At 37.0% G+C, this 24,417-nt stretch overlaps 1 protein-coding gene across 3 annotated transcripts in view; it reads left to right on the top strand.

Annotated features, from left to right (window-relative positions):
• Positions 1-24,417, top strand: part of LOC149168746 (E3 ubiquitin-protein ligase UPL5-like) — a 161,348-nt gene that overhangs the window by 112,630 nt on the left and 24,301 nt on the right. Inside the window, exons 3-4 of one of the 3 annotated variants that reach the window (XM_089428410.1) lie at positions 5,441-5,706; positions 5,828-6,226. In XM_089428410.1, the coding sequence (XP_089284536.1) occupies positions 5,441-5,704 (264 nt within the window). In that variant the 3' untranslated portion in view covers positions 5,705-5,706; positions 5,828-6,226. Of the gene's footprint in view, positions 1-5,440; positions 5,707-5,827; positions 6,227-24,417 lie in introns of those variants that run through there. The other 2 variants (XM_089428409.1, XM_089428411.1) reach the window with 2 other exon arrangements.

The raw sequence follows: 24,417 nt of genomic DNA, 5'->3' as shown, positions 1-24,417 counted from the left end.
GCTGCACTCCCTCCACTACCCTCCTCAGCCGCCATTGCACTCCCCCCATTGCCCACTATAACTTGTTAGTTCTCAGTTTACCTCTCAACTAAAGTAAACACGTCTTGTGCAAGGTGCATTTATTTTCAAATTTTTTAACAAGATAGATTTTTTTTGTTTTTTTGTTTAACTTGTTTTTGTTTTTGTTTATTACTAATATACGGATTCAAATATGAGACAACAAAAAAGAAATTTTCAAATTTCTGTGGTTACTCGACTGGTCAGCAAGTTGGAAGAGCAAGATCTGTGTGCATCTGACGCTCAGTTAAGTAGAGTGGAACTGCAGTGAAGCCTCCCTGAGGCAACGAGGTCTGAATTTAAGCCAGATTACATAACTTAGAAGTTGCATTAATGATACAAAACTTATGAAAATTTATAATACACAAAATTTATGAAATTTTTGCATAAAAGTTTAAAACCTTATTAATATTTATTGTTTTAATTTTTAAATCAATTCCAAAACCCTTGTTGCAGCCTACAAGTTACAACGAAGAGTTATTTTGGGAACAATGGGAACAATGATAGCAACTACAGTGGTAGTGAACCAGAAAAAAATGAAAGCAGTCACACGAGGGCAGGAAATCAGAATAGGCCTTTGCACGGTGTAGATTTTGAAGGTCCAGCAAAAGATATGGTAAAATTTGCAAAGGGGACATTTAATCATCTAAAACTGCTTCTAATCTATGTAACCAAACAACCAAACAGAATCCAAAAGTTGGTGGTGCTCACGTGATTGGGTCTGCAATATTGTGGGCATAACTTTCTTTTCAGCTATACCATGGTGAAGCAACATATTTTGGCTATTACAGGTAAAGGAGTCAATATGTGTCCCTCAAAGAACCTGAACCCAACTCAAAGAGAGTAACTTTGGAGGCTAGAAAGGTTAGCCAATGGAAAAGGTCTATTTTCTAGCAAAACTGTTGATCCATGCACAAATATGCTTCCATCCAATGCTTCATAAAAAATGACAAAGGGTTCTACTGTTACATCTCGTTCTTGTGCAATGGGTGCTACAGTCTCTGGGATGTACAATGTTCTAGATTGAGATGACACAGATGATGCAATTGGCAAATTTCTTTTTGCCAATGGAATTCACTTCCATGTTGTTCGTTCTCCTTATTACAAGGAAGTGGTCCAAGCAATTGCAAAAATAGGGTCTTCATATGTACCACCCGGAGAACATAAGCTAAGAACAACAATTTTAGATAGACGAGTGTCCAAAATTAATGTTCAAAAAGAGAGAATGAGACAACATGGTTGAGGCTTGGTTGCTCTATTGCTATGGATGGATGGACTGACATCCAAAAATGCCCACTAATCAACATCATAGTGATATTTGTAGAAGGTCCATTCTTTCTTAAAGTTGTTCACTGTTCTGGAAAGCGCAAGGCTTCATCTTTCCAATTTGAGCTTCTTCGAGAAGCTATAGAGGATGTTGGGGCTGATAGTGTGGTGCAGGTTGTGACAAATGCAACAACAATTCATAGATCAATCGTATTATTGATTCAAAGCATGTATCAACATATTTTTTGGACTCCTTGTTGTGTGCTTGCACTCTATAATGCACTGAAGGACATTGGCAAAATTCAGTGGATACCAGACTTATTGACAACTGCTAGAGATGTGCAGTTTATCTACAACCACCACACTTCCTTGGCCATGTACATGGCTCACACGAGGAAGGAATTCCTCAAGCCCATCGATACTAGATATGCTAGCTATTTTCTCTTATTGGAGAGGATGCTAGATGTACAAGCATCTCTACAATCGTTGGTTGTGAGTCCAGAGTGGGGAAGGTGGTCAAAATCAAAGATAGAATTGGGGAAGAAGTTTAGGCTTCAGGTGTTGGACAATGATTGGTGGGCAGATTGTTTTTATTTGGTGTCATTCTTGGTCCTTATTGTGAAGGTCATTCGTTACACTGATTCAGATGCTCCTAGTCTTGGAGAAATCTATGAGACCTTTGATATCATGGTGGGTTGTGTGAAGGCAGCCATTCAGCAGAGGGATCCTTCATTAGAGTTTTATACATCCCAGATTTGACCCATCATTTAGCGTAGGTGGGATCGCATGAACACACCTTTGCACAAGGTAGCATTTGCATTAAACCCAAAATGGTATGTTGAAAGCCCTGGGAGAATGCCTCCTATTGATGATCCTGAGGTAAAGAATGGCTTCCTAGATGCAATTGCAAAGATGTACAATGAGGAGGAGGGGGCAAAACTTCAAAGACAGTTTGTTCAGTTTGCATCTCTTTGTGGCCCCTTCATCACACGTGGTGCTCAGGTAGATCGCATAGATGTAGCCCAAGATTGGTTGGTGGAGGGTGCATGGGGATTGTGCTCCAGAGCTCAAACATCTAGCTATGCGTTTGTTGTCTGAGATTGCTAGTTCCTCTGCACTAGAGAGGAATTGGTCCACATATAGCTTCATCCACTCTATCAAGGTGAACAAGCTTACCTCTAGAAGAGCGGAGAAGTTAGTTGCTGTGCACAGTGCCCTGCATCTTGAGCATAGGAAGACACCTGAGTATTTGAAAGAACTAACAACACGATGAGATGTTGATCCAGAGGATGATGCACAGGTAGATATGGAGGAGGGACTTGATGAGACATAGATGGGGTTGGTTGGTGTGCCACTTAGCATGTTTGAGAATGCAAGTGATTCTGATTCATATGGTGACATGGTTGATTCTGATTTATTCATGCAGCAGCTAGATGCAGAGACTAGCGGGTCATTACCTTGAGCAATTATGCTCTTGTCATTTGATATGTTCTTATGTTATTTGCTTTTCTGTTTCAGGCTTCAGTTTGTTTTGAATCTTGATATATGATATATTAGACTTGACTCTATAAAAATTTGACTCTTGATGTATCAGACTTGACTTTTATTTCAATATTCAGAATTCACAGTTGTAACTTCATTATGGTTTAAACTATTTTGATTTATTTTCACTGTACATTGTTACACTGTACAGTTACATGTATGATGTATGATTGTATCATGCTTTTTGTTCTAAATTTGTTTCAGTTATATGATTCATCGATTTATCATTTATCCTTCATAATGTAAGTGTTATATAATGATAAAGACAATATTTCAATGATATATTTATAAATTTTTAGTATTTTTTATTTTACTTATTTTGTCGGGGTCCCTTGTGTTAATTTATCATTTATCCTTCATGATGTAAGTGTTATATAATGATAAAGACAATATTTCAATGATATATTTATAAATTTTTAGTATTTTTTTATTTTACTTATTTTGTCGGGGTCCCTTGTGTTAAAGACGCTGACGTCCCCCCACCTTTCCTAAAAATTGGTGGGGAGCTTTTTCATAGGCTGCTCCTGCGTATCCCTGCCCCCCGTCCCCACGTCCCTTGAAACTTGGTGGAACATCGAATATTCCTCAAGCTTCGATATCCAAGTATATTTCTCATCTTGTGTTTCCACACAACATAGATTTTCCATTTAATTTACAGAAATTAGTGATATTGACCACCTAGGTAACCCTTGCCATAGTCTCTTTCCTCCTCTAAACACATTGTGGGTTGTGTGAAGCTGTCCACCTTGGGGTCTAGTTTCCAACCTACTGGGGATCTGGGGAAAAATGACAGTGAGCTGGGCCAAATACGAGTTCATGTGAGATTTTTCCAGCATTATGCTTCGCCAAAAGCCAACCCCTTCAATCAACTGACTTTACAACCAGAACACCCAAACAAATGGAATTTTTTCTAGAACTCTTTAATCATCCTCGTTATTATTTTTATTGTGTGCCTGGAGATTGCTTGGTGAGGTGTGTTCTGGAATAATTACTGATTATTCCAAGATGCCAGAACTGACCCTTTCTGCCTCCTGATGTTCACACCACCTCTGGAAAAAGTGGCAGAAATTTACTCCAGCCATCCAAAATAGTAGAGGACAAGAAGTGATTCCTTCACTTTTTATTTATTTATTTATTTCGGTTCTGTTAAATCTGATTTAAACATCAACCGGGAATGAGCTCAGTTAAACAAAACTTAGGTGGCACAATAACTTCAATTGACGGCAGCTCCTTAAATCTGTGTCAAGGTGGTAGCAAATTAAATCTCCAACAGAGGCACATAAAAAAAGTCCAGGAATGGCTCATTGATATCTCTTGGCAGTGGGGCTTTGGAATCACCGATTCATTTCTCTTTTTAATTTCCCCAGGCAGCGGCTTGGAAATTCCAAGTTAGCATCTCTTGAATTGTTTTCTGACAGTGTCTCCCAGGCAACACATAAAACTTTATCTTTATGGTTTTTCAGTCTTCTCAACAGCGAGCTCATTAAATTTTTTCACTGAGCCACTGTCAGTATCTTCTTTCCATCTTCATCTTCCACCAGCGGTTTTCTGATACCATTTTGTATTCAGAGAGAGAGAGAGAGGGAGAGCACATGAATGAATGATGCTATACTAAATGAATTATTAAGGAAAATAAAAGGGCTGTATATGATAAATAACTGTTGAAAAAATAGAAGTTATCCCTAACTACGTTTGACTTGAGATATGATTGGAAAGTACATTAGATATGACCCATAAATTTATTATGTGACAAAGGACGCTCATATTTAATATGAAATTAACACCTAGATACTAACATCTATTATTACATTAATCCAGAACATCTAGTAAACTCAGAGAATGGTCATTACTTTCTAGCATATTTAACTTCTTTTTAGAAGAGACATTATCTCAAAAGATGCGAGACCGGATGCTGGCTTCTTGAACTTTCATGCGCTATGCATCAGTCATGATATCTTCTTGCAACATTTAGTGTGTTGTCAATTCTAGTTCAGTTGAGATTTGTGTCTCTTGAATCACTTCTCATTTTATGGCTTGAACATCTCTTCATATGATAATAACCTATTCAAGCTCTGTTTTACTGAATAAATTTTCATCTGAAGACTGAAAGTGTTTGCAGCAAAGACAAGTGAGGTGCATTCTACAACCCACGGATGTGTAATGTCTATGCCTAACACTAATGTGACACATGGCATAAGTTGTCCCAATATAGTATTAAAAAAAACAATGCCAGTATAGATGAAGTGTAACATCTGTGCTGATAAATGAAAAGATAAGTAAAACTCCACAATGTCAAGGGAAAGTTCAAGAAAAGAACAAAATCATTAATACACACACACACACCCCAGCCTAGATCTTTCTGAACTAGTGATCTTTTAAGCACCAGAAAATTACAGCCCAAGCTTTTATGATTCCTTTTCGTGCTTAATAGGTTCAGAGTTAAGATGGATCTATGTTGATGTGCGAAATTTCCAGCATATCACAGTAGAGTAGCATGCCTCTAGCTCATTTCATTTTATATCCAAAATTTCATCTTGTATTTGTTTGAATTATGAACATGTTTTGTATTGTGCAGGTGGTCAATGGAATGACAGTGGAACAACGCAGAAGGCTAATCTTCTTTTCAACCTCTCTAACCCACCTGCCACCAGAGGGATTTTCAGGACTTCCTTCAAAGTTTCATATTCACAAGGCCCATACCAACCTAAGCTGGCTTCCTATAGCACATACATGTTTTTACCAGCTTGTCCTTCCACCATATACTAGTTTTGAGATGATGCATGCTCGTCTTCATGCCATCACTGAAGTTCATATTGCAGAAGGCTTTGGTTTTGCATAGAGGTATGCACCTACTGTATATAATGAAGTATCTATATGATTGCTGTTTCTACTTTTGTTGGTGAAAGTTTTGATCAATACCTTTTTTGTTTCTATAAGAATCTTGAAAGTCTCTGTAATGCAGACGGGGTCTGATCCATGTAAATACGCAGGTACTGGAAGTATTGGTTATATTCTATATAACTATTGTTCAGACCTCACACAAATGTATTTGGCAAGTCCACGTTGCTCTATAGAGTTATGTTTATATGACATTATTGTGGTGATTGTTATTTTTGCTGAGCAAATTTTTGGCAGCCGAAGGGACATGCCATGATTCAGATTCGATGGTTGTGTGTTCATACATTCATGTATGTCAAACTGTAAGATGAAACCTATGCATGCATGCATATAACATATGTATGCATTGACATAGTTAAATAGTGTTTAAGGTTGTTTGTGTCTTGTGAGCGATTCATGCATTATAGGCCCTTTGGGCATTTTGGACTTGAATGGCATGAAATTTGCATATTGATAAGGCTCATGCCATGCAGGTGTATGTGGATTATGTCTTTGATGTTCACAAGGTGAGCCTACAAGAGGGGAAAGTGGGGACATATTACATATGTAAATACACAAGAAAAATTGATTTGTCTTGATACACACACACTTTAGTATTGTCCCATGAGAAATAATTGATAGAAGAGGATAATTAACAGATATCTCATTATATAGTTAAAATAATTAGTGTATCCTTGGGTTGATCTTTGTGCCTTTTGGGTCTACAGGGGTCATGCCATGGTAGTACTTTGTCTATTGGAGGCCATGACACCAGGGTTCAATGAGACATTTGTTGTGGAGTCTTGTATTATGCACACACATATACATACACACACAAACCATGCTAAATGCACAATGGTGATATGGGGAGATCTGATGAGAAATTGACCAAGTATGTACTTGTAGAAGGAAGTAGTGTGATTGACTGCAAAGAAGCTGTGAAATTTGAATGAAGTTGGATAAAATGATTGCTAGAGTGAAAAGAGAATTGAAGGTGAAAATTGGATGCAGAGTGCAAAACCCAAACAAGCCTAGCTTGTGGATTGCTAAGATGGATGTGGATTGTGGTTGGAGGACGAATTGAAAAACTGTTATTGACTACAATTGCAAGTGGAGAATTACCAATGGATATAGATGCGGTTTGCACAATGGTTGTGCAAGTCAATCTGCTTTCCATATCTTCTTGCAATCATATGATGCTTTTGCAGATTGGCGGGTAGACTTACAAGACAATTGAGACTTTGAATCCATTGCAAATGATATAAAAAATTAGGTTGAAGTTGGAATGAAGAATTTGAGAGACAATTACGTAATACAATTGTTTGTGCATGGTGAAGACAAGTGCCATAGCTATTGTACCTTTGGATGTAAATACCATATTTGCAAAAAAAAGAAGAGGCCAATAGGTTGTGGTCGGGGAAAGGAATTTTGAGAAGGAAAGAAGGGGACAGCTATACCAAGCCACAATTGAATTGTTGGTCACCAAAAACCATACTACTATGTCACTTTGAACAATAACGAAGTTGTTGTAATAGATCCTCCTTTTAATTTTCCTCTCAGACTTGATTGACTAGTATTGTGTTTCTTTCTCTTGCATAATTGAGTGAAATGTAATGATTATATTTATTTCATCTCATGAATCAACACAGAATTATAATGTCATTAGAGTGAAGTCAATTTGATTATCCGCTGTAATGTCCTCGGGAAATTAATTGCCTATGGGACGAAATAGATCAATCCCCGTAGGCTATAGTCCTCCATAAAGGAGAAAAAACCCCAAAATACCCATTATTGGGCAAATTTTGGGTCAGCTGGGGAAACAAACCCAAAATTGGGGTTTTGAGTAAGGTTCGCTCAATCAATTGAAGTGTTGAAACCCCTTTAGAAAACCTATGATAGAGGAGGATTGAATTCATTTTGGATCATCACTGTGGATCAATTTATCTCTATTTTTTTGAGCTAGAGGCTCTGAGGGTTTTAAGACCCCTTTTTTCTTTGTCAATTTCGGTGGTGAAAGTTTCCACCCTAGTTGACATTCTTCTTTTTTTTTTTCTCGATTTTGGCACATAACTACTTCTGAAAGAGGACAAAATTTTTGTTGGAGTGATCTTTGGTTTCTGGGCATAAGGTTACTATTGGGCTAGCAAAATTTTGTGGGTTAAGACTCTTCGTTTGGCACAGGATGAAGGGTTTGGCACAAGATGAAGGGTTTGGTTCTAGACATAAAGACATCAGTTCTGGACTTAGAAACATCATTAGGAAGGTAGCAAAGTTTCTTCATCCCTGGAAGTGGTTCTGCTGCAACAAGAGACGTAATGCACTGAAGTGGACGCGTTGAATCAAAGTATAGCCTTAATCGACAACAAGAAAAGCCATCCACAAATCCTTTGTGGCATTCTCACGTAGATTCTGGGCAAATCTAGGATGTGGATTCTGTGAAAGAATTGCGATCTGTAGCTTAAACTCATACTTGAAGGCAAATTCCAAATTCAGACATATATTGCTTGAAGTTAGAGGGGTCGTTGACTGCCTGAAAATTCGTTGAGTTCCGAGGTTAGGGGAAGGCCTTCTGAATTAAGGTTTTCAGACCCTTGTGCTGGACGGGAGGCCTTTGTGGCAAAGTGACACTGCTGTTGAAGAATCTAGAGCAGGTAGAGTTGATGAGATTCTTCTTTCATGATAACTATTTGTGAGGTATTTAACTTTACTTCTTAGCACAATCTTCACTTGTTATTATTATTAGAGTGTCTTATTAGTTCATCAAATAGCTACCAAAAACAAAGAGACTAGAACACACGATGTTGGCTTTTTGCTAGGGCCAAAACCTCTCCCTCTTGGAGAGGAAAACCCGCACAAAATTCTTTTTATAGAGATTCCAATTGACGAATACCAAGACCATGACCCTTGACCTATTATGCCACTCCAAGACCAAGACACCAATCCTCTTCTTTGTCATTGCTGAGATCATCTTCATCACTGTTGCTTCACTGAGGTCATCATTATTATAGTTGGACCTTTGCTGCACCTTCACTGATATCCTAACCTTGTAACTCACGTCTCCATCAATATCTATGCTAAGATCATAACTTATCTTGAATGTATGTTAAGACTGAATGTGTTATTGTTGGATCACCGAGATCAACATAATCACAATTGAGACTGTGACTTTGTTTTCTTGCACGAAGATCTTCCCTGCCATAACTATGCCGAGAAAATAAGTGTTACTGTGGAATCATTGTGATCCTTTTCATCATAATTAAACCAAGAGTATATTACTGAGATATCACCGAGACAATTATTACATTTAGTATGTCATGACTGGTTTCGGTATGTCAAGACTGTGATCATGAAGAGGTCGAGGCACATAGATACTTATCAATGTAATTTCCTTGCACTGAGATTTGTGCCACCGAGGAGGAGACCCTGTAATCATCACCGATATCCTGTACCTTTCTGTTCCATCTGAAATTTTAGAGCTTCCTGCACCCATACGAAATTACAGAGAGTACGAGTTTTCTATCTTTCTATGGTGATCCTAGTGGGGTATTTATAGTTGTTTTTCCTCCATAATTAGCCGACATGACAGTGGACCGATGTGTCACATTATATGAGCCAACATGACTGCATTTAATTCGTTTTGCTGGTCGACATGATGAAGAGGATTGTGCTTGTCATTTGGAGGGCTAATCTAGACATTTCTATAGACTTGTATACATTACATAGGCTCAAGAAGAGCTTCTTCATATGACATTGAGTTTTTGACTTAATAATAAATCCTAAAGGCTCTCAATGGGAGCCACTAATAAATAAATAAACCTCTTGCTCATGAAACCCATGCAACAAGGCATAATAATAAATTCATTTTCTTAAAAATCATAATTACAATGTCATGAAGATCGAACCTAGTTACACTTTCTTCAACACTACCTCTTAACTAGGGAGGTATTCATGATGGTACTTGGTCATTCTCAATTTGAATAATTTCTCATAAGAAGAATCAGATTGGTAACCCATCTGTATAGCATCAAAGTAACCAACATTGTTTCCACAACAAGGCCTTGACTGACAACTCTATCTCTCATTAGATCAGGGCAGAATGTTGGCGAGACCAATGACTATAGATACTTTCATCATTGTCTCTCAGGGTACATGCCCACTTGGGTGTTTACTGAGTATGCCCTTCTAGGAATATTCTTCTCTTGGGTTCCCAACCCTCAAAAAATATCTATCCTCTTGCCTACTCTTGTCTTGGATGCTCTACACATCCTCAAAGAGCATAAGATGCCAGATGATTACCCAATCTTCCATTCGTTCTTCCAAAGTGAAGACAAAAATGTTGTGTCTATCTCTCCCTCTCAACTGAGGAAGATATGCCTAAGCTCCCTCTGATCAGGAACTTGCCCAAGCTCCCTTTTAATCATGAACTTGTCAGAACTCCAACTAGGGATTCTTCTATACATCAACAACTTCTTCTTCGTGGGTCCTTCAACTGCTTGATCAACTTCTCTCCTTAATGTCATGAAATTTGGTTGAGCTTCTTCCTTGTAGTACAACAACCATCGATCACTTTCCTCCTTAGTTCGTCATGTCATTCCTTTCTTCGTGGAAAGTGGCCTTCTTCATATCTAGAACCTTCGTCATATGACTACTCTCTCATCATGCTTCTCCTATCGACCATTTGAATGCTAGTTGTACTTGTATATACAACTCTTGTTTGAGTAGCCTTGCATGAACTTATCCAAATATTATTCAAGAATATCGAAACATAATATTAAATCAAATTATACCTTACGAGATGACTCTTCATCATGACATCTTTTTATAGGTATCAACATCCTGCATACATTTATGTATTTAGGCTTTTGTGATCCATAATGAATTAAGCAGTCTTCCGGTAGAAATCACATAAGAGAAATTTTTGGCCGACGCGTTTCGAACCAACAAGTGTGGTTCATCATCAAGACTAGATGAAGATGCAAACCAAGTCAAAGGCTTAAATATAGAGCAATATAGAGACATAATTTTCTTAATCCTGCATGCATGTTGACACATCTCCCATAGATATCCATTGTCAAGGGTCTTCATCTTTTCCGTTAGAGTCTTCATATCTTTTCGAAAGATTTCCTAGTTAAGTCTTCTTGGTCTTTTGGATGTTGATCACCTTCATCAGGGCTGCTTATCTCACGTTCTCTTCCTTCCCCACACATTCCATTCCCATATGCTTTTAGTCAGAGTTTCTTAATTGTAGTCATATTATGTTGATTTCATCTAGTGTGTCTTATGCTTTCCTGCATCCTTTCAGAGGAGGAGATCCTTGTTATCTTGATTGTGCTTCTTAAGATAGAAGTAATGATCCATGTTACCTGCAAAGTCCCATAATTATTTATGTATTTACCTACAAACTCCCATGTTATTTATGTATTTAGGCTTATGTGATCCATAATGAATTAAGCAAAGTCTCTCGGTAGAAATCACGCGTTTCGAACTAACAAGTGTGTTTCATCATCAGGTCCAGATGAAGAGGCAAACCAAGGCAAAGGCTTAAATAGAGAGCAATGTAGAGACATAATTTGCTTAATCTTGCATATATGTTGACACATATACCATAAATATCCATTGTCAAGGGTCTTCATCTTTTCCATCAGAGTCTTCATATCTTTCCGAGAGATTTCCTAGTTAAGTCTTCTTGGTCTTTTGGATGTTGATCACCTTCATTAGGGCTGCTTATCTCACGATCTCGTCCTTCCCCAACACATTCCATTCCTAGATGCTTTTAATCAGAGTTTCTTAATTGTAGTCATATTATGTTGATTTCATCTAGTGTGTCTTATGCTTTCCTGCATCCTTTCAGAGGAGGAGATCCTTGTTATCTTGATCGTGCTTCTTAAGATAGAAGTAATGATCCATGTTACTTGCAACCACATGACATGACATTATGATTTTAAGCACAAGCATACATACCTTATTTTACCTTTAGGTCATCTAGGCTTCTTCCAACAACTTCGTTGATTGAAGTGTCTTCAACCCCTTGATTTGCTTCGTCTCTTATGTGACCATAGCATCATTCACGAATTCCACAAGTTGGAGCTTTTGATGAACCACTTGCTTCCTCTATAGATTAGTGAACCCTCTGATGAGGATTCTATTAGAGAATCTTGAGGATCTTGTATATCCCCATCTGGTAGATGTTTTCCTTTTAGACTTGATGTATGATGAGTCTTGTCCTGGATGACTTCTTTCTTTCCTTCCATATCCAATGAGATTCCCAAGAGCTATATCCTTTAGGTTTGACTGCCATGGATTTTGTCCTTCATGATTCCCATGGTGATGTCACAAGTTCTTTGTTTCTAATGATTCCATGATGCCACAATGCATCTTATTATCTTGGTCATATCTATAACACAAGATTTAGGAGCTTATGATAGGACCTTTTTGTGAGGGATACCATCTTACTCATGGTAAAGATTTGTTACTCCCTCTTTCCTTGGCTCCTTTTCTTTTGTTTCCTCCATCTTTCCAGTGATATGAGCTTCTTTCTATAGCGTTGAATCTTAGTTATATGCTTATTCTGTCTTGATTGAGGACCAAACTTGTCTTTCCTTTCTGCACATGTTTGAGTTCTTTTAACCTTCAATACTTTTGCCATCAACTTGTCTTTCTCTATTTAGCATAGAGACCATAAGTTGTCGAATGAGGTAACTTTCTTTTCCCATGGATATTTGTTACCTTGATTATCTGTTAGTGCATTATAGATCAATGATGGTTATTTTCCTTCCTAGATCTTGTAGATGGGACCTTATGAAGATATCCTACATCCTTTGATACCCTTTACTTTCATGTTGATTAGATTTCATGTGATCTTCATTGCACCTTCAACGAATGAGTTTATCATATACATCTCTTTGATGTCTCCAATGTTGCTATATGAGGGGATCTTTCATAAGTATCCCTTTCCATGAATTTAGGGGAGACCTTTTGATATGTTCAATGACTTCAACTACTTAGATGACCATGTCTATCCTCCTCCTTCATGCAAGGAATCCTTATAACCCATCCAACCTATAGATGTCCTTGCAATCATGAAGTTAATTAACCAAACTTGATAATAGATTGAAAAGATACATACTTGTTATGTGAAGATGAAATCTTCACCTTGATTGCTTTGATGATGGTTGAAGAAGATATATTAGAGCTTCTTCTTGGATGACCTTCGTACAAATGAGAGAGCCTTTCCTCAATGGAAAAGGTTGCTCCTTTTTGATGAGGATGATTTGCTGCTTCCTCAGATGATCTTCTTCTAGGGCAAGGAGATGATCCTTGCTTGTTTTTATAACCTTGAAGATGACAATGCCTTCTTGCCTTCAATATGCTTTGCCTTCTTTTGTAGTGTAGATCATGACTGCTTCTAGGATTTCAACTTGTTCCAAGATGATGTGGTCTTTGATTTTGAGGTCCTTTGATCTACCTTACTGTGTGGACACCTTGATGAGGGTCTTGGTGGCCTTTTTATGATGACTATAGAGTTTAAAGCTCTTACTGTTGTAGACTGTCTCCAAAAATCCTTGCTGTTGTAGACTGATCCTTTAATTTTGAAAAATAACTTACTTGCTTTGATGCCCTTCTTGAAAACAGAGCCTTGTATGTCTCTTTTTGCTACCCTTCCTTTGACTTCAACACCTTATCTTTGATACTACCGTTGAAGAATCTAGAGCAGTTAGAGTTAATGAGATTCTTCTTTCATGATAACTATTTGTGAGGTATTTACATTTACTTCTTAGCACAATCTTCACTTGTTATTATTATTAGAGTGTGGATTCTTAGTTCATCAAATAGCTACCAAAAACAAAGAGAGATGAACACACGATGTTGGTTTTCTGCTAGGGCCAAAACCTCTCCCTCTTGGAGAGGAAAACCCACACAAAATTATTCTTATAGAGATTCCAATTAACGAATACCAAGATCATGACCCTTGACCTATTATGCCACTCCAAGACCAAGACACCATTCCTCTTCTTTGTCATTGCTAAGATCATCTTCATCACTGCTGTTTCACTGAGGTCATCATTATTGCAGTTGGACCATTGCTGCACCTTCATTGATATCCTAACCTTGTAACTCATGTCTCCATCAATATTTATGTTAAGATCATAACTTCATCTTGAATGTATGTTAACAATGAATGTGTTACTGTTGGATCATCGAGATCAACATCATCACAATTGAGACTGTGATTGCATTTTCTTGCATTGAGATCTTCCTAGCCATAACTATGTCGACACTGTACCACAAAGATCCTTTAACTAAGCCAAGACTGTACGTGCTACTGTGGGATCATCGTGATCCTTTTATCATAATTAAATCGAGAGTATATTACTGAGACAATTATTACATTTAGTATTTCATGACTGGTTTTGGTATGTCGAGACTGTGATCATGAAGAGGCCGAGGCACATAGATACTTATCACTGTTATTTCATTGCACTGAGATCTATGCCATCGAGGAGACCCTGTAATCATCACCGAGATCCTGTACCTTAATGTTCCATCTGAAATTTCAGAGCTTCCTGCACCCATATGAAATTATAGGGAGTTCGAGTTTTTGTCTTTCTGTGGTGACCCTAGCGGGGTATTTATAGTTGTTTGTCCTCCATAATTAGCCGACATGACAGTGAGTCGACGTGTCACATTATATGAGCCGACATGATTGCATTTAATTTGTTTTTCTTGCTGACATGATGAAGAGGATTATGCTTGTCATTTGGAGGGTTGATCTAGACATTTCTATAGACTTGTATACATTACATAGGCTCAAGAAGAGCTTCTTCATATGCCATTGAGTTTTTGAATTAATAATAAATCCTAAAGGCTCTCAATGGGAGCCACTAATAAATAAATAAACCTCTTGCTCATGAAACCCGTGCAGCAAGGCATAATAATAAATTCATTTTCTTAAAAATCATAATTACAATGTCATGAAGATCGAACCTAGTTACACTTTCTTCAACAACTGTGTAAACCTTGCGATGACTGCTAAGTTTCCTTTTGGAGGCCAAAGCATTCTCTAAAGCCCAAAAGGATAATATTCGACTCCATTAGCAATGCCAAGGCCTACATAGAAGTCCAAAATAGTATGTGCAATATTAATTAGGTTAGATGTTACACATATCATTGTTAGGGTATTTTATGGTGAATTGTTGTTGGGTTAAGGCATCCCTACATGTCAATCTAATATTTATTGTTGGATACAAACTATAATTGCACCAATGGAAATTATTGAACTGTGCTTTGAATTGATTGTTCACTGGGCTTATTGGATATTATTGCTGAATGTGGCATTATTTACTTTATTGTAGTATCAACAATAACAACAATCTGAGATTTTTTTTTTTATAAACCCTAGTATCCTTGACGAATCTAGGGCAAAAATTGATGTAATTCACCACATAAGACCTATACACTTATGCTTTGCATTGTGATATCCCTATCGACTAAACCTCTTAATAAGAGTTTGACATCAACAATTTTGCCTTTGGCCGAATGTGGAGCAACTTGGTATTAGTGAGAGGTTTTGAGTGTTTGAATATGTTAGATGATACTAGATGGTGCATGGTAAGAACTCTAGTACGGAGCAAAAGAATGGTAGTACCAAGAAGGAAGAATAAATAGAGTTAGAGATTGTGGTTGTTGATATGCCCTATTATGCTAGATGGTTATGGCCACATATGTAGCATAGTGTTATTGAGGTAGGTTGCAACTGTAGATGTGGATGCAATTTGTAGTTGCAATAATTTAGATTGTAGACATTATTCAAATGGAAAGACCATTTGTTAACAAAGTGCTAGAATATTTCCCCTTTCGTTCTGAATTGAAGTCATAAAGGAGGGTTGAAGGTGGCCTTTTAAGGAGTAATGATGATGATTTAGGTGTTGTGTTGCACACTAATGAGTCAATGTAGTTGCAGGTTGTGGTTGAGATCAAAATGCTAGGAGTGAACATTTATTAAGACAATGAGGTGTTGTATACCTCCAACTAGATGTAGTTGATGGCAAGGAAAAGTTTAAAAGACCATGATGGGTTAGCTTTCGAGGTTTCTAAAGGTGTTTATAACATTCTTGGGGCGCGGGTCATGAGATTAGGGGTATCTTTGGATGGTTCGTGATGGATTTTCATATGGGAGATGATCTCTGATGGATATGCGCATTGAAGATGGCTTGCTTAGTGGTTGCTTGACCTCAATTGGGTGTTTTATTGATATTCTTAACGCATAGAAGATCTCCTAGCAACTTTGGTGACATTCTTCATGATGTCCACATGGAAATAGTTGCTTATAGAACACATTATTGAGGAGGAGGAGGAGCATTTTGCATTCAAAAGGAGGGAATTGGGGCATAGACAACATAGAGTAGTTTGGATGCTTGCATGGAGGCTTGGAGTTGACTCGATGACGCTTGGTTTGTAATATTGTACATGTAGGGGGAATGGACTTAGTTGAGTACAAGGATTAGGATGACTAGAGCCTTTGGGGGCTTGTAGGAGTGTTAGAGACACGTTGTGGAACAACCTTGCATTTGGAACCTTGCTTGTCGATGTCATCACCTTGGAGGTTGACATGTGTACCTTTGGGGTATAGTGCTCCACCTGTTATTGTAGGTTTCTTGTAAAGTCATTCGCCAATATATGTATATGTAGAGGTAGGGGTCTAGGGAGGCCAACAATACATATATTGGTCAATGACTTTACAAGCAACCTACAATAACACGTGGAGCACTATTCAAAGGTACACATGTCAACCTCCAAGGTGATGTCATCCACAAGCAAGGTTCCAAATGCAAGGGTGTTCCACAATGTGTCTCTAACACTCCTACAAGTCCCAAAAGGCTCTAGTCATCCTTATACACACACACACACACACATAAAGTAAGGAGAGAGTGGTTTACTTGTTCATTCTTATCACTCGTGTTAGTGTTGTGATTTAGAGAAGTGCACTGATATTCATTCAAAGCAAGGAGAGAGTGCTTCTTATCACTCGTGTTAGTGTTGTGATCAAGAGGTGTACACCACTATTCCTATCTCTTGTCGACCTTCTTATGTACATGGTCTCTCTCTCTCTCTCTCATAGAGTTGCTAACATTTTTTGAGCTTGTTGGAGTGTCTTGAAGGTTAAGCTTAGGGTTTAATCCCTTGGAGATTAGGATTTTGAGATGAAAACTAGTATGTACTTGTTGAAGTGAAAATGAAGAGGAGACATCTTTCCTTGGAGGACACGCTTGTTGGATTCGCTAGAGTTTTCTTGGTTTTCCCTAGCCAAGGTTTGGGAGAGGTAGAGGATTGTACTAGCATTGTGATAAGGCTATGGTATGCACATTAAATTCATCTTTATGCACATTAATGAAGTTTCTCGTTGTCCAATACTTGTGTAAATTGTGGATTTGATTTTCAACCATCTATACACATCATGGTTTGCAATTTACAACACTATGTCTTGTTGTTTTGACATAATTTAAGGGTGGTTAATATTAAGTGATTTGACATTATAAATCGAAGATAATAAAGGTAGATTTATATTTATATATGTTGTATGCATAATAAGATTGTGTTGTCAAAGCACATTGATATTTGTGAAGAGATGAAATATTGTATGTTGTTGTGGGTGTTTTATTTGTATTTCATAATAGTCCCAGAGTTGAAACTTGTCGAAACACATTGGCATCTTTTCTCTTGGATTGCCTAGATGTTTGGGGCTGTTAAGATCCAAGAGTCAGTATATTGCTTGTTGTTGCTGATGTTTTTTTTGCATATCATAATAGTCTCAAGGATGAAAATTCATAGGGTTAATATTTGGGAAACCTCTTCTTAAGACATGAAATTTCCATTTTGCATTAAAAATTAAGAGTGCAAAACATTTCACATGGTATACAAACTTTTGGTTGCTGAGACCACTTTAGGTGTAAGAGGGAGCTTGTATTTTAGCTGAACATTAAGTGTAAAGGCACTTGACATTGTTGAGGTTGTTGAGTGTGATACCTTAGGTTGCCTGAGAGAAGTACCTTGAGTGTTGGAAGGGTTGTTTCTTCTTATTGTAGTTTTTTCATGACGAAAATGGCTTTGGTTTGCTACTTTTCCTCTAAAACCACTTTTAGTGTTAGATGGTATGTGGACAATGGAACTCCAAGCCACATGCCATATAATAGGTCATTATTCAACAGGATCTAGGAGTAAGTGGGAGGCATGAATGTGGAGCTTGGTGATGATGGTACTTACCGTGGGAGGAATTGGTTCCATTTATTGCAAGACAATTTCAAGTGATGTTCTTGACTTCAATGATGTTTTGTTTATTTATGGGTGGAAGAGGAATCCGTTTTCAGTGTCGTGTATGGCAGATCTTCATTTTATGGTTGATTTTGATGCATAGGAGGTCATTTTTAGAAGTCAAATTCATGTTGTAGTAAAAAGCATTCATATTAGAGGACTTTATAAGTTGAAGGTAAATTCGGTGAAGCATGGTGCTTTGGTGCATAACATAACCAAGTGGTATTAGTTATGGCATATGTGTTTTGGTCACTTGCATTATAGAGTGCTTCCTATTTTGTAGAATTTAGTGCAGGGATTGTCAAACCTCAAGATAGAGAAAGAAGGCATATACAAAGGACATGTTATTGGTATGTATGTCAAGGATGGCTTTCCTAGCAGTAAGCATATGTCAAGAGTGAGTCTTGATTTAATCTATTCAGATGAATGTGGACCTATGTCTTCGACTTGCTTGATAGGAAGTTGGTATCATGTTACTTTTATTGATGGTTTCTCTCCTAGGACTTGGATCTATAGTTTGAAGACTAAGGGTGAAGTGTTCAACAAGCTCACAAATACAAGACCTTGGTTGAAATTTGAATAGGGAGTAAGATCAAATTGCCTCATTTGGATAATGGAGTATAGCCAAGGACATGAACCAGGGACGAGAAGATTTTCCTATAGTGAGGGATAGGGGACCATTTTCATGTTATATGGACCTTTTTCAATTAGGGTTTCCCAATGAGATATCTCATGTGTACACGGGGATTCAAATTATTGGGATGGTCTTGAGTCCGTTCCATAATTTTTTCCAAACATAAAGGTCTGGGTGACCTTGAACCCACGGTTGCCAGAAGTGTCCTCATCCCATGCTTTGGCTTTGGAACACTACTCTGAGTGGTTATGCGTCAGAAGCAGACTTTAGAGCACACGTCAGAGCCTTTTGGCACATTCTTTACCAATTTGATAATGTGGCACTCCTAAAGCTTAGAACCATGCTCTTTGGATGCTTCGACCATGCTCCCTAGGTGCTCCCTAGTGGTAATTTTAAATTCTTAGAGTTAAATGATAAAAATGAAAGGTTCTTTTACTTAATTTTTCAACATTATCGTTAATTATTTCATAAGGTTTAAAGTGGTTCCAACCTCATCGGACTATGGAGAAAGTAGAATTTCATATCCCATTCAAAATTCAATGTACTTAACAATTTTCAAGATTTCAGAACTAATGGGTTTGCGACATTTTTATTGGATTCAATGAGGGGTATGTGGTTGGCAGCAAATCAAGAGCACGAAACCCTATATATAATGATGGTGGTGTTGATTGTTGAACTCCTTTGTCATTGCTTTAGAAAAAATGTATCCTTCACTCAAACCAAAATCATTGATCGAGCATGTTATGCTTTTTCAACCATATTTTAAGGCTTGGATTAGGTAGTTTCATGAATATTGGTGATGTCGATTGATGTTCCTAGAAGATCGAGGTAGAGGGAAAGGCTAGACAAGAGGTAAAGAATGAGTGATGATACTAATGATGAGGATATTGATATAATCAATGGTGGAAATTGCTTGTCAAGGAGTGGTGGAACTTGTATGGTGGTGCTACCCCACAACTACAACATTCCCACAACTACAACATTTGGCAACATAGGTGCCTTCACAATTGGTGAATACTTTTCTGTAAATAGGCATTTAAGAACTAGCTAAATTTGTTGTTTTTGACTTTTCGGTCTTCAACCTTTGGTATGTAGATGACCTATTCTGTTAACATAACTATTTGGCCATGTTATTGTTGACAATTGCTAGATAACCTATTTCATTCCATAGTTTAATGGTCTACTTTCTATTATATGGTTTAAAAATTTGTTTGTAATTGATAGAATCTAGCTTCTAGATGGTTGATGCTTGAATTATTAATCATTAATGTACTATGTATGCCATTTCTATATTCATTGATGAACAAATAGGAATATTTTCATATATTTTGCAACTATTTTGGCATTTCACATGATATATATATATATATTGTTGAAGATTTTTGGAAAATGGCCATCCAATGTTCCCGCTCCCAACAATGCAAGATATAGAAAAGCTTTCAAGTAGAGTTATAATTTGGTGGCTAATAAGGACATGGGAGGTGGGTCAAAGCCTTGAGATAGAATTTTTGAAATGTTGAAGTTAGAGAATAATGCTTACAAACTCAATCTTCTACCTTATATGGACATGCACTCTATACTAAACGGACCTTGAAACTTGATGAGCTAATAATGTGTTAATTTCTAGTCCCAACAACTTGGCCAGTTACTATCTAGAAAATTCCTTGTAGTAATATTTGATTATTACTGAATAAAAGACACAATTGGGATTTTAAGATAAACAACGAAAGCAAATTAATCACCAATCTTAATCACATGCACCCAAAATTTATGCCTTTCAAATCAATTTTTCATTCAAATAACTTTATAACTTAGAAGGGCTCTCATCTTGTGATAATGGCCCACTAAGGAAAATACAAATACAACAGGAAACTTGGAGTTATCTTAGTTTATCAAACCCCTTTGCAAGTCTATCCTTCAATTTTGCTCGTTGATCTATATGTCTCCCTTAATGCCCCTTGCTCTCTTCCTTGAACTGTGCACACTTGAATTGAAGTTGTCCTCCACCCAATCACTAAGATCTTACTCTCACTATGTCTTGTTCAAGATGTGTCTTCTCCCTTAGCCTAGTCTTCTTTTTATAAGTTTGAGTTATTCACTAAATCCACAATCCTAAACTTCGAAGTGATTGAAGGTTGAGATTAGATCTCAACATCACTTGAGATTAATGATTGAGATGCATCTAATTGACTAATGTAAATAACCTTCAAATTTCATTAAATTAACTCACTTTATTTTATAAATGTCAATTACTTTAATAAATAAAGTAATTGCTAAGGTTGAGGGTCAATTAGGAAACTTCTACACACCTAGACCCTTATGCCTATATGGAAGTACTTGCTTAAGCTAATAGCATCAACATAATGCTTGGTATGGATGAAGAGAGATAAATTTCCCCCTTTATTTGAGATAATGGATTTACATGATTATCATATGTATTCCTTGATGCCATAGCATGAAACATAGCATTGGGCATTGGTTTGAGCACATTTGGCTTGGAATCTAAAATCTATAATAGACTTGGTATTGAGGGCCAAGGAATTGGATTTTTGGGGTCCTAGATGCAAGGGACATAGGTCATGGGACATTTCTTTTCATTTTATAGGTCAATAGTTTTCAAACGATGGTTCATTTTCACAAAACATAGTTGTTATATGAAAGTTATTGCCCTGAAAAGGTAATGGTCCAAATGTTTTTTGTAGGTCGTGTTGTGTCTCTGAGATGATAATGGTCAACGATCATGCTAGAGCATCTAAGATAATTGTTTTGGGGGTTTTGTTTTAATTTGGAAGACCAATGTATGAAATAGATGTAACACTGTAATACCTAACCTTGTGAATAATATTAATATCAAAACAGAGGGCATCTATAAAATTTCACACAGTGATATAGCTTGTATAGTGGCGAGCAGAAACAGAGAAATAATATGATTATCACAATTTTCAAATTGAAAATTAAATAATCATAAGTATGAAAACCTTTAAACTATGTTTAGAAGGTTTAAGAGAATATGCTTAAGCTTACAAAAGATGTTGATGATTTATTGATTCAGAGGGAATTAATTAAACAAACAATGCATTAATTCATTCTCTTTATAGATTATCACTTAAGAAACTTATAGGAATAGTTGAAACCCAATTATTCCTACCTAGTTATCTTTGTAAGACATAAGAATATGAAGAAAAACATAATGAGTAATACTGGAAAAACTTACAGGTAACACAAACTGTGTAAAACAGAATTCAGAATTCTTTGCTTTGTATTAATGATCTAGAAAATTCAAGTACATCAAATGTTTAGAAATGCTTCTTCAAGGGTGCAGCCATTAATAACTCGTGAAGAGAGTTATTTATACAATAGTAGAACTAAGAAAATATCCTAAACGATTTTTACAAAAATAGATTATTATAAATTCAAAATAAAGATTGCTAGTTGATCTGGCACTATTTTGACGCAGCGCTGTTGGTGACTATCGCTGAAAAAACTGAAAATTGTTGAAGCTGGTTGACTGTTCCTCCAAAAACTGAATGTTGTTGGATTTTCACGCTGGATGTCATATTTAATTATGACCTTTCATCTGATACACTTTGACTTGTATTTCTTTATCTATCTCCTCTGTTTAGTCTTTTACCATGAATGCTCTGTCACCTGCTTTTACTTTTACTAGTCACAATAAATCACATCATCTGATATCTTTTACTCTTATCTTGCATTTATGTCTTTAGTAAAAGTGAATTTCACTAAAGACTTGTTTGACTTCATATGAAAATGTGATATGCTGTTGTTGATTTATCTCTGTTTTAACTGTTACTGCCTTTGTGTAAATGATTTCTTCTGCTCTGTGTATAAATTTCTTTTCCTTCTGAATAAAGCCTTTTGAGTAGATTTCTTTGCGAATCTTAGAGTAAATAGGATTTGGAACTAGTATCAAAACTATTTATCCAAGTTTCTCGCCTTCTAATCCCCTGGGAAATTAAACAATTTATTAATAAAAACACAGGTTAGAGGGAGGTGATAATGGTTTCAGGGAATGGAAAAGTTTGTGGACGAGTCCAAAGCGTGTTCGGGAGGTAAACATCGATGAAATTAGGTTGCAAATGCTCAGGGCGACGTAGGAAGGCTTAGGCGGATTTCAGTGAAAAAATGAGCGAAAAGAGTAAAAACGAGGGTCTTTGGCATTTTAGCGGGTAACTGCTATAATTGGCGCGGAATTTCATAATGAAAAGTGGATGGTTTCAGCCCACGCGGGGAGGCAGTATTAAGGTTCATCGCACCACTTTTGGCAGTCGGGCAATTTTTCCATGAGAGCACACGAGTTCATGTAAAGCTGCCACGTAACCGAAAGGGGCCCGAGCAAAACCACGAATCTCGCGTGCTCTTGGGCGGGTAAAGCTCGAAAAAGAAATCAACGCGATATGGATGTGCGTTGTCAGATCTGGGGGTGTAAGATCTAACGGCTGTCGCGCAGTGGAAATGCACAGAGGGAAATCAGGGGGAGAGTAGCGGGGCCCCGAGGGAGGGGGGTAATTACAATGGATTGGTAATTAATTAATGAATAAATCGGGTTAAAAATATAATGAACAAGTTTATGGAGTGGGACCAGGGTTAAATGCGGTGGGGTTTGTTAACCGCACCAAGGGGGTGGGTTAAAAGGTTTTATATATTGGGGAAATGTGAATATAGCGGAGGTTTGTTAAGTGATGTGAGGAGAACACAACTTAGAATATAGGGGTTTTATGGGTTTTTTTAGGCGTATGGCGGAGTTAATTAAGTAATGCGGGGGCGGGGGCCGGGGGGGGGGGGGGGAGATATTTAAACTTAGGACAAAGGGGGTTTTAGTGGGTTTACAAAGGGAAAGGGTTTCACACTAGAGAAAAGGGGTTCTTGGATAGGGGAATGAGTTTGGAAGGTAATTTGCTAAGAAAATGTGTGAAACCAATGGGCAAGGGTGAAAATGAAGGGAAAATGGTATTTTCATAAGAAATGATTGGATAATGGGAAATTAGTAAGTATGTAGTGGGTGGGGGGGTGAAATGAAATGAGGGGAAGTTAATCAAATTAGCTAGTGAACATCTTTTCACTTTCATAACTGCTCTTGCACTCTGAAACATTGGATCAAGCATGATAAATTTGCTTATGTTTTAACAACCTTTTATTTCTGCAACTTTTCTTCTACCTACCCTTACTTATCCTAACATTTTTTTACTTATTTTTCAGAGTGCATTTAAGCTAGCAACCCAATATTTCTTTTCATGAATAATCTACCTCTATACCTTATTCTCTCCATTCGCTCAGATTAAACTGTTGAGCCAATTTCATTTTCTACTTATGAAAATCAATTTAAAACAAATCCAATTATGATTAAATTGTATAATTGAATTAAATAAACTAGTGTGACATCTAAACAAACTGCACACAACTATTATTTTCAAAAGTAAATTAGAGTAAAAGTAGTGGCATTTAGATTTGCAACATTTTTAGAGTTTGTTGCTTTTTTTATTTTCTCTCTAACTTAACGTTTTATTTTTGCCTTCATTTTTTAGGGCATCTATTCTAACATTTTATTTGATATGGACATATTTATCAAAATATTTCCTAACATTTTTATTCCGTATTCTTTTTCTCCATATCTTAGCTTAACATTTTTTTTTGAAAAATATTTTCATTTTTTGGACTAATTTATTTTAAAATTACCAAAACCAAAAAATGCTACAACACCGGCTCCATCCGGG

This window comes from Pinus tabuliformis, chromosome 4_2 (genome assembly GCF_031772625.1).
Source record: "Pinus tabuliformis cultivar Carrire ecotype Pingquan chromosome 4_2, CPIR1, whole genome shotgun sequence".
In the NCBI taxonomy this organism is placed as follows: domain Eukaryota; kingdom Viridiplantae; phylum Streptophyta; class Pinopsida; order Pinales; family Pinaceae; genus Pinus; species Pinus tabuliformis.
The sequence above is the reverse complement of the archived record's forward strand: the minus strand, read 5'-3'. Positions and strand labels throughout refer to the sequence as shown.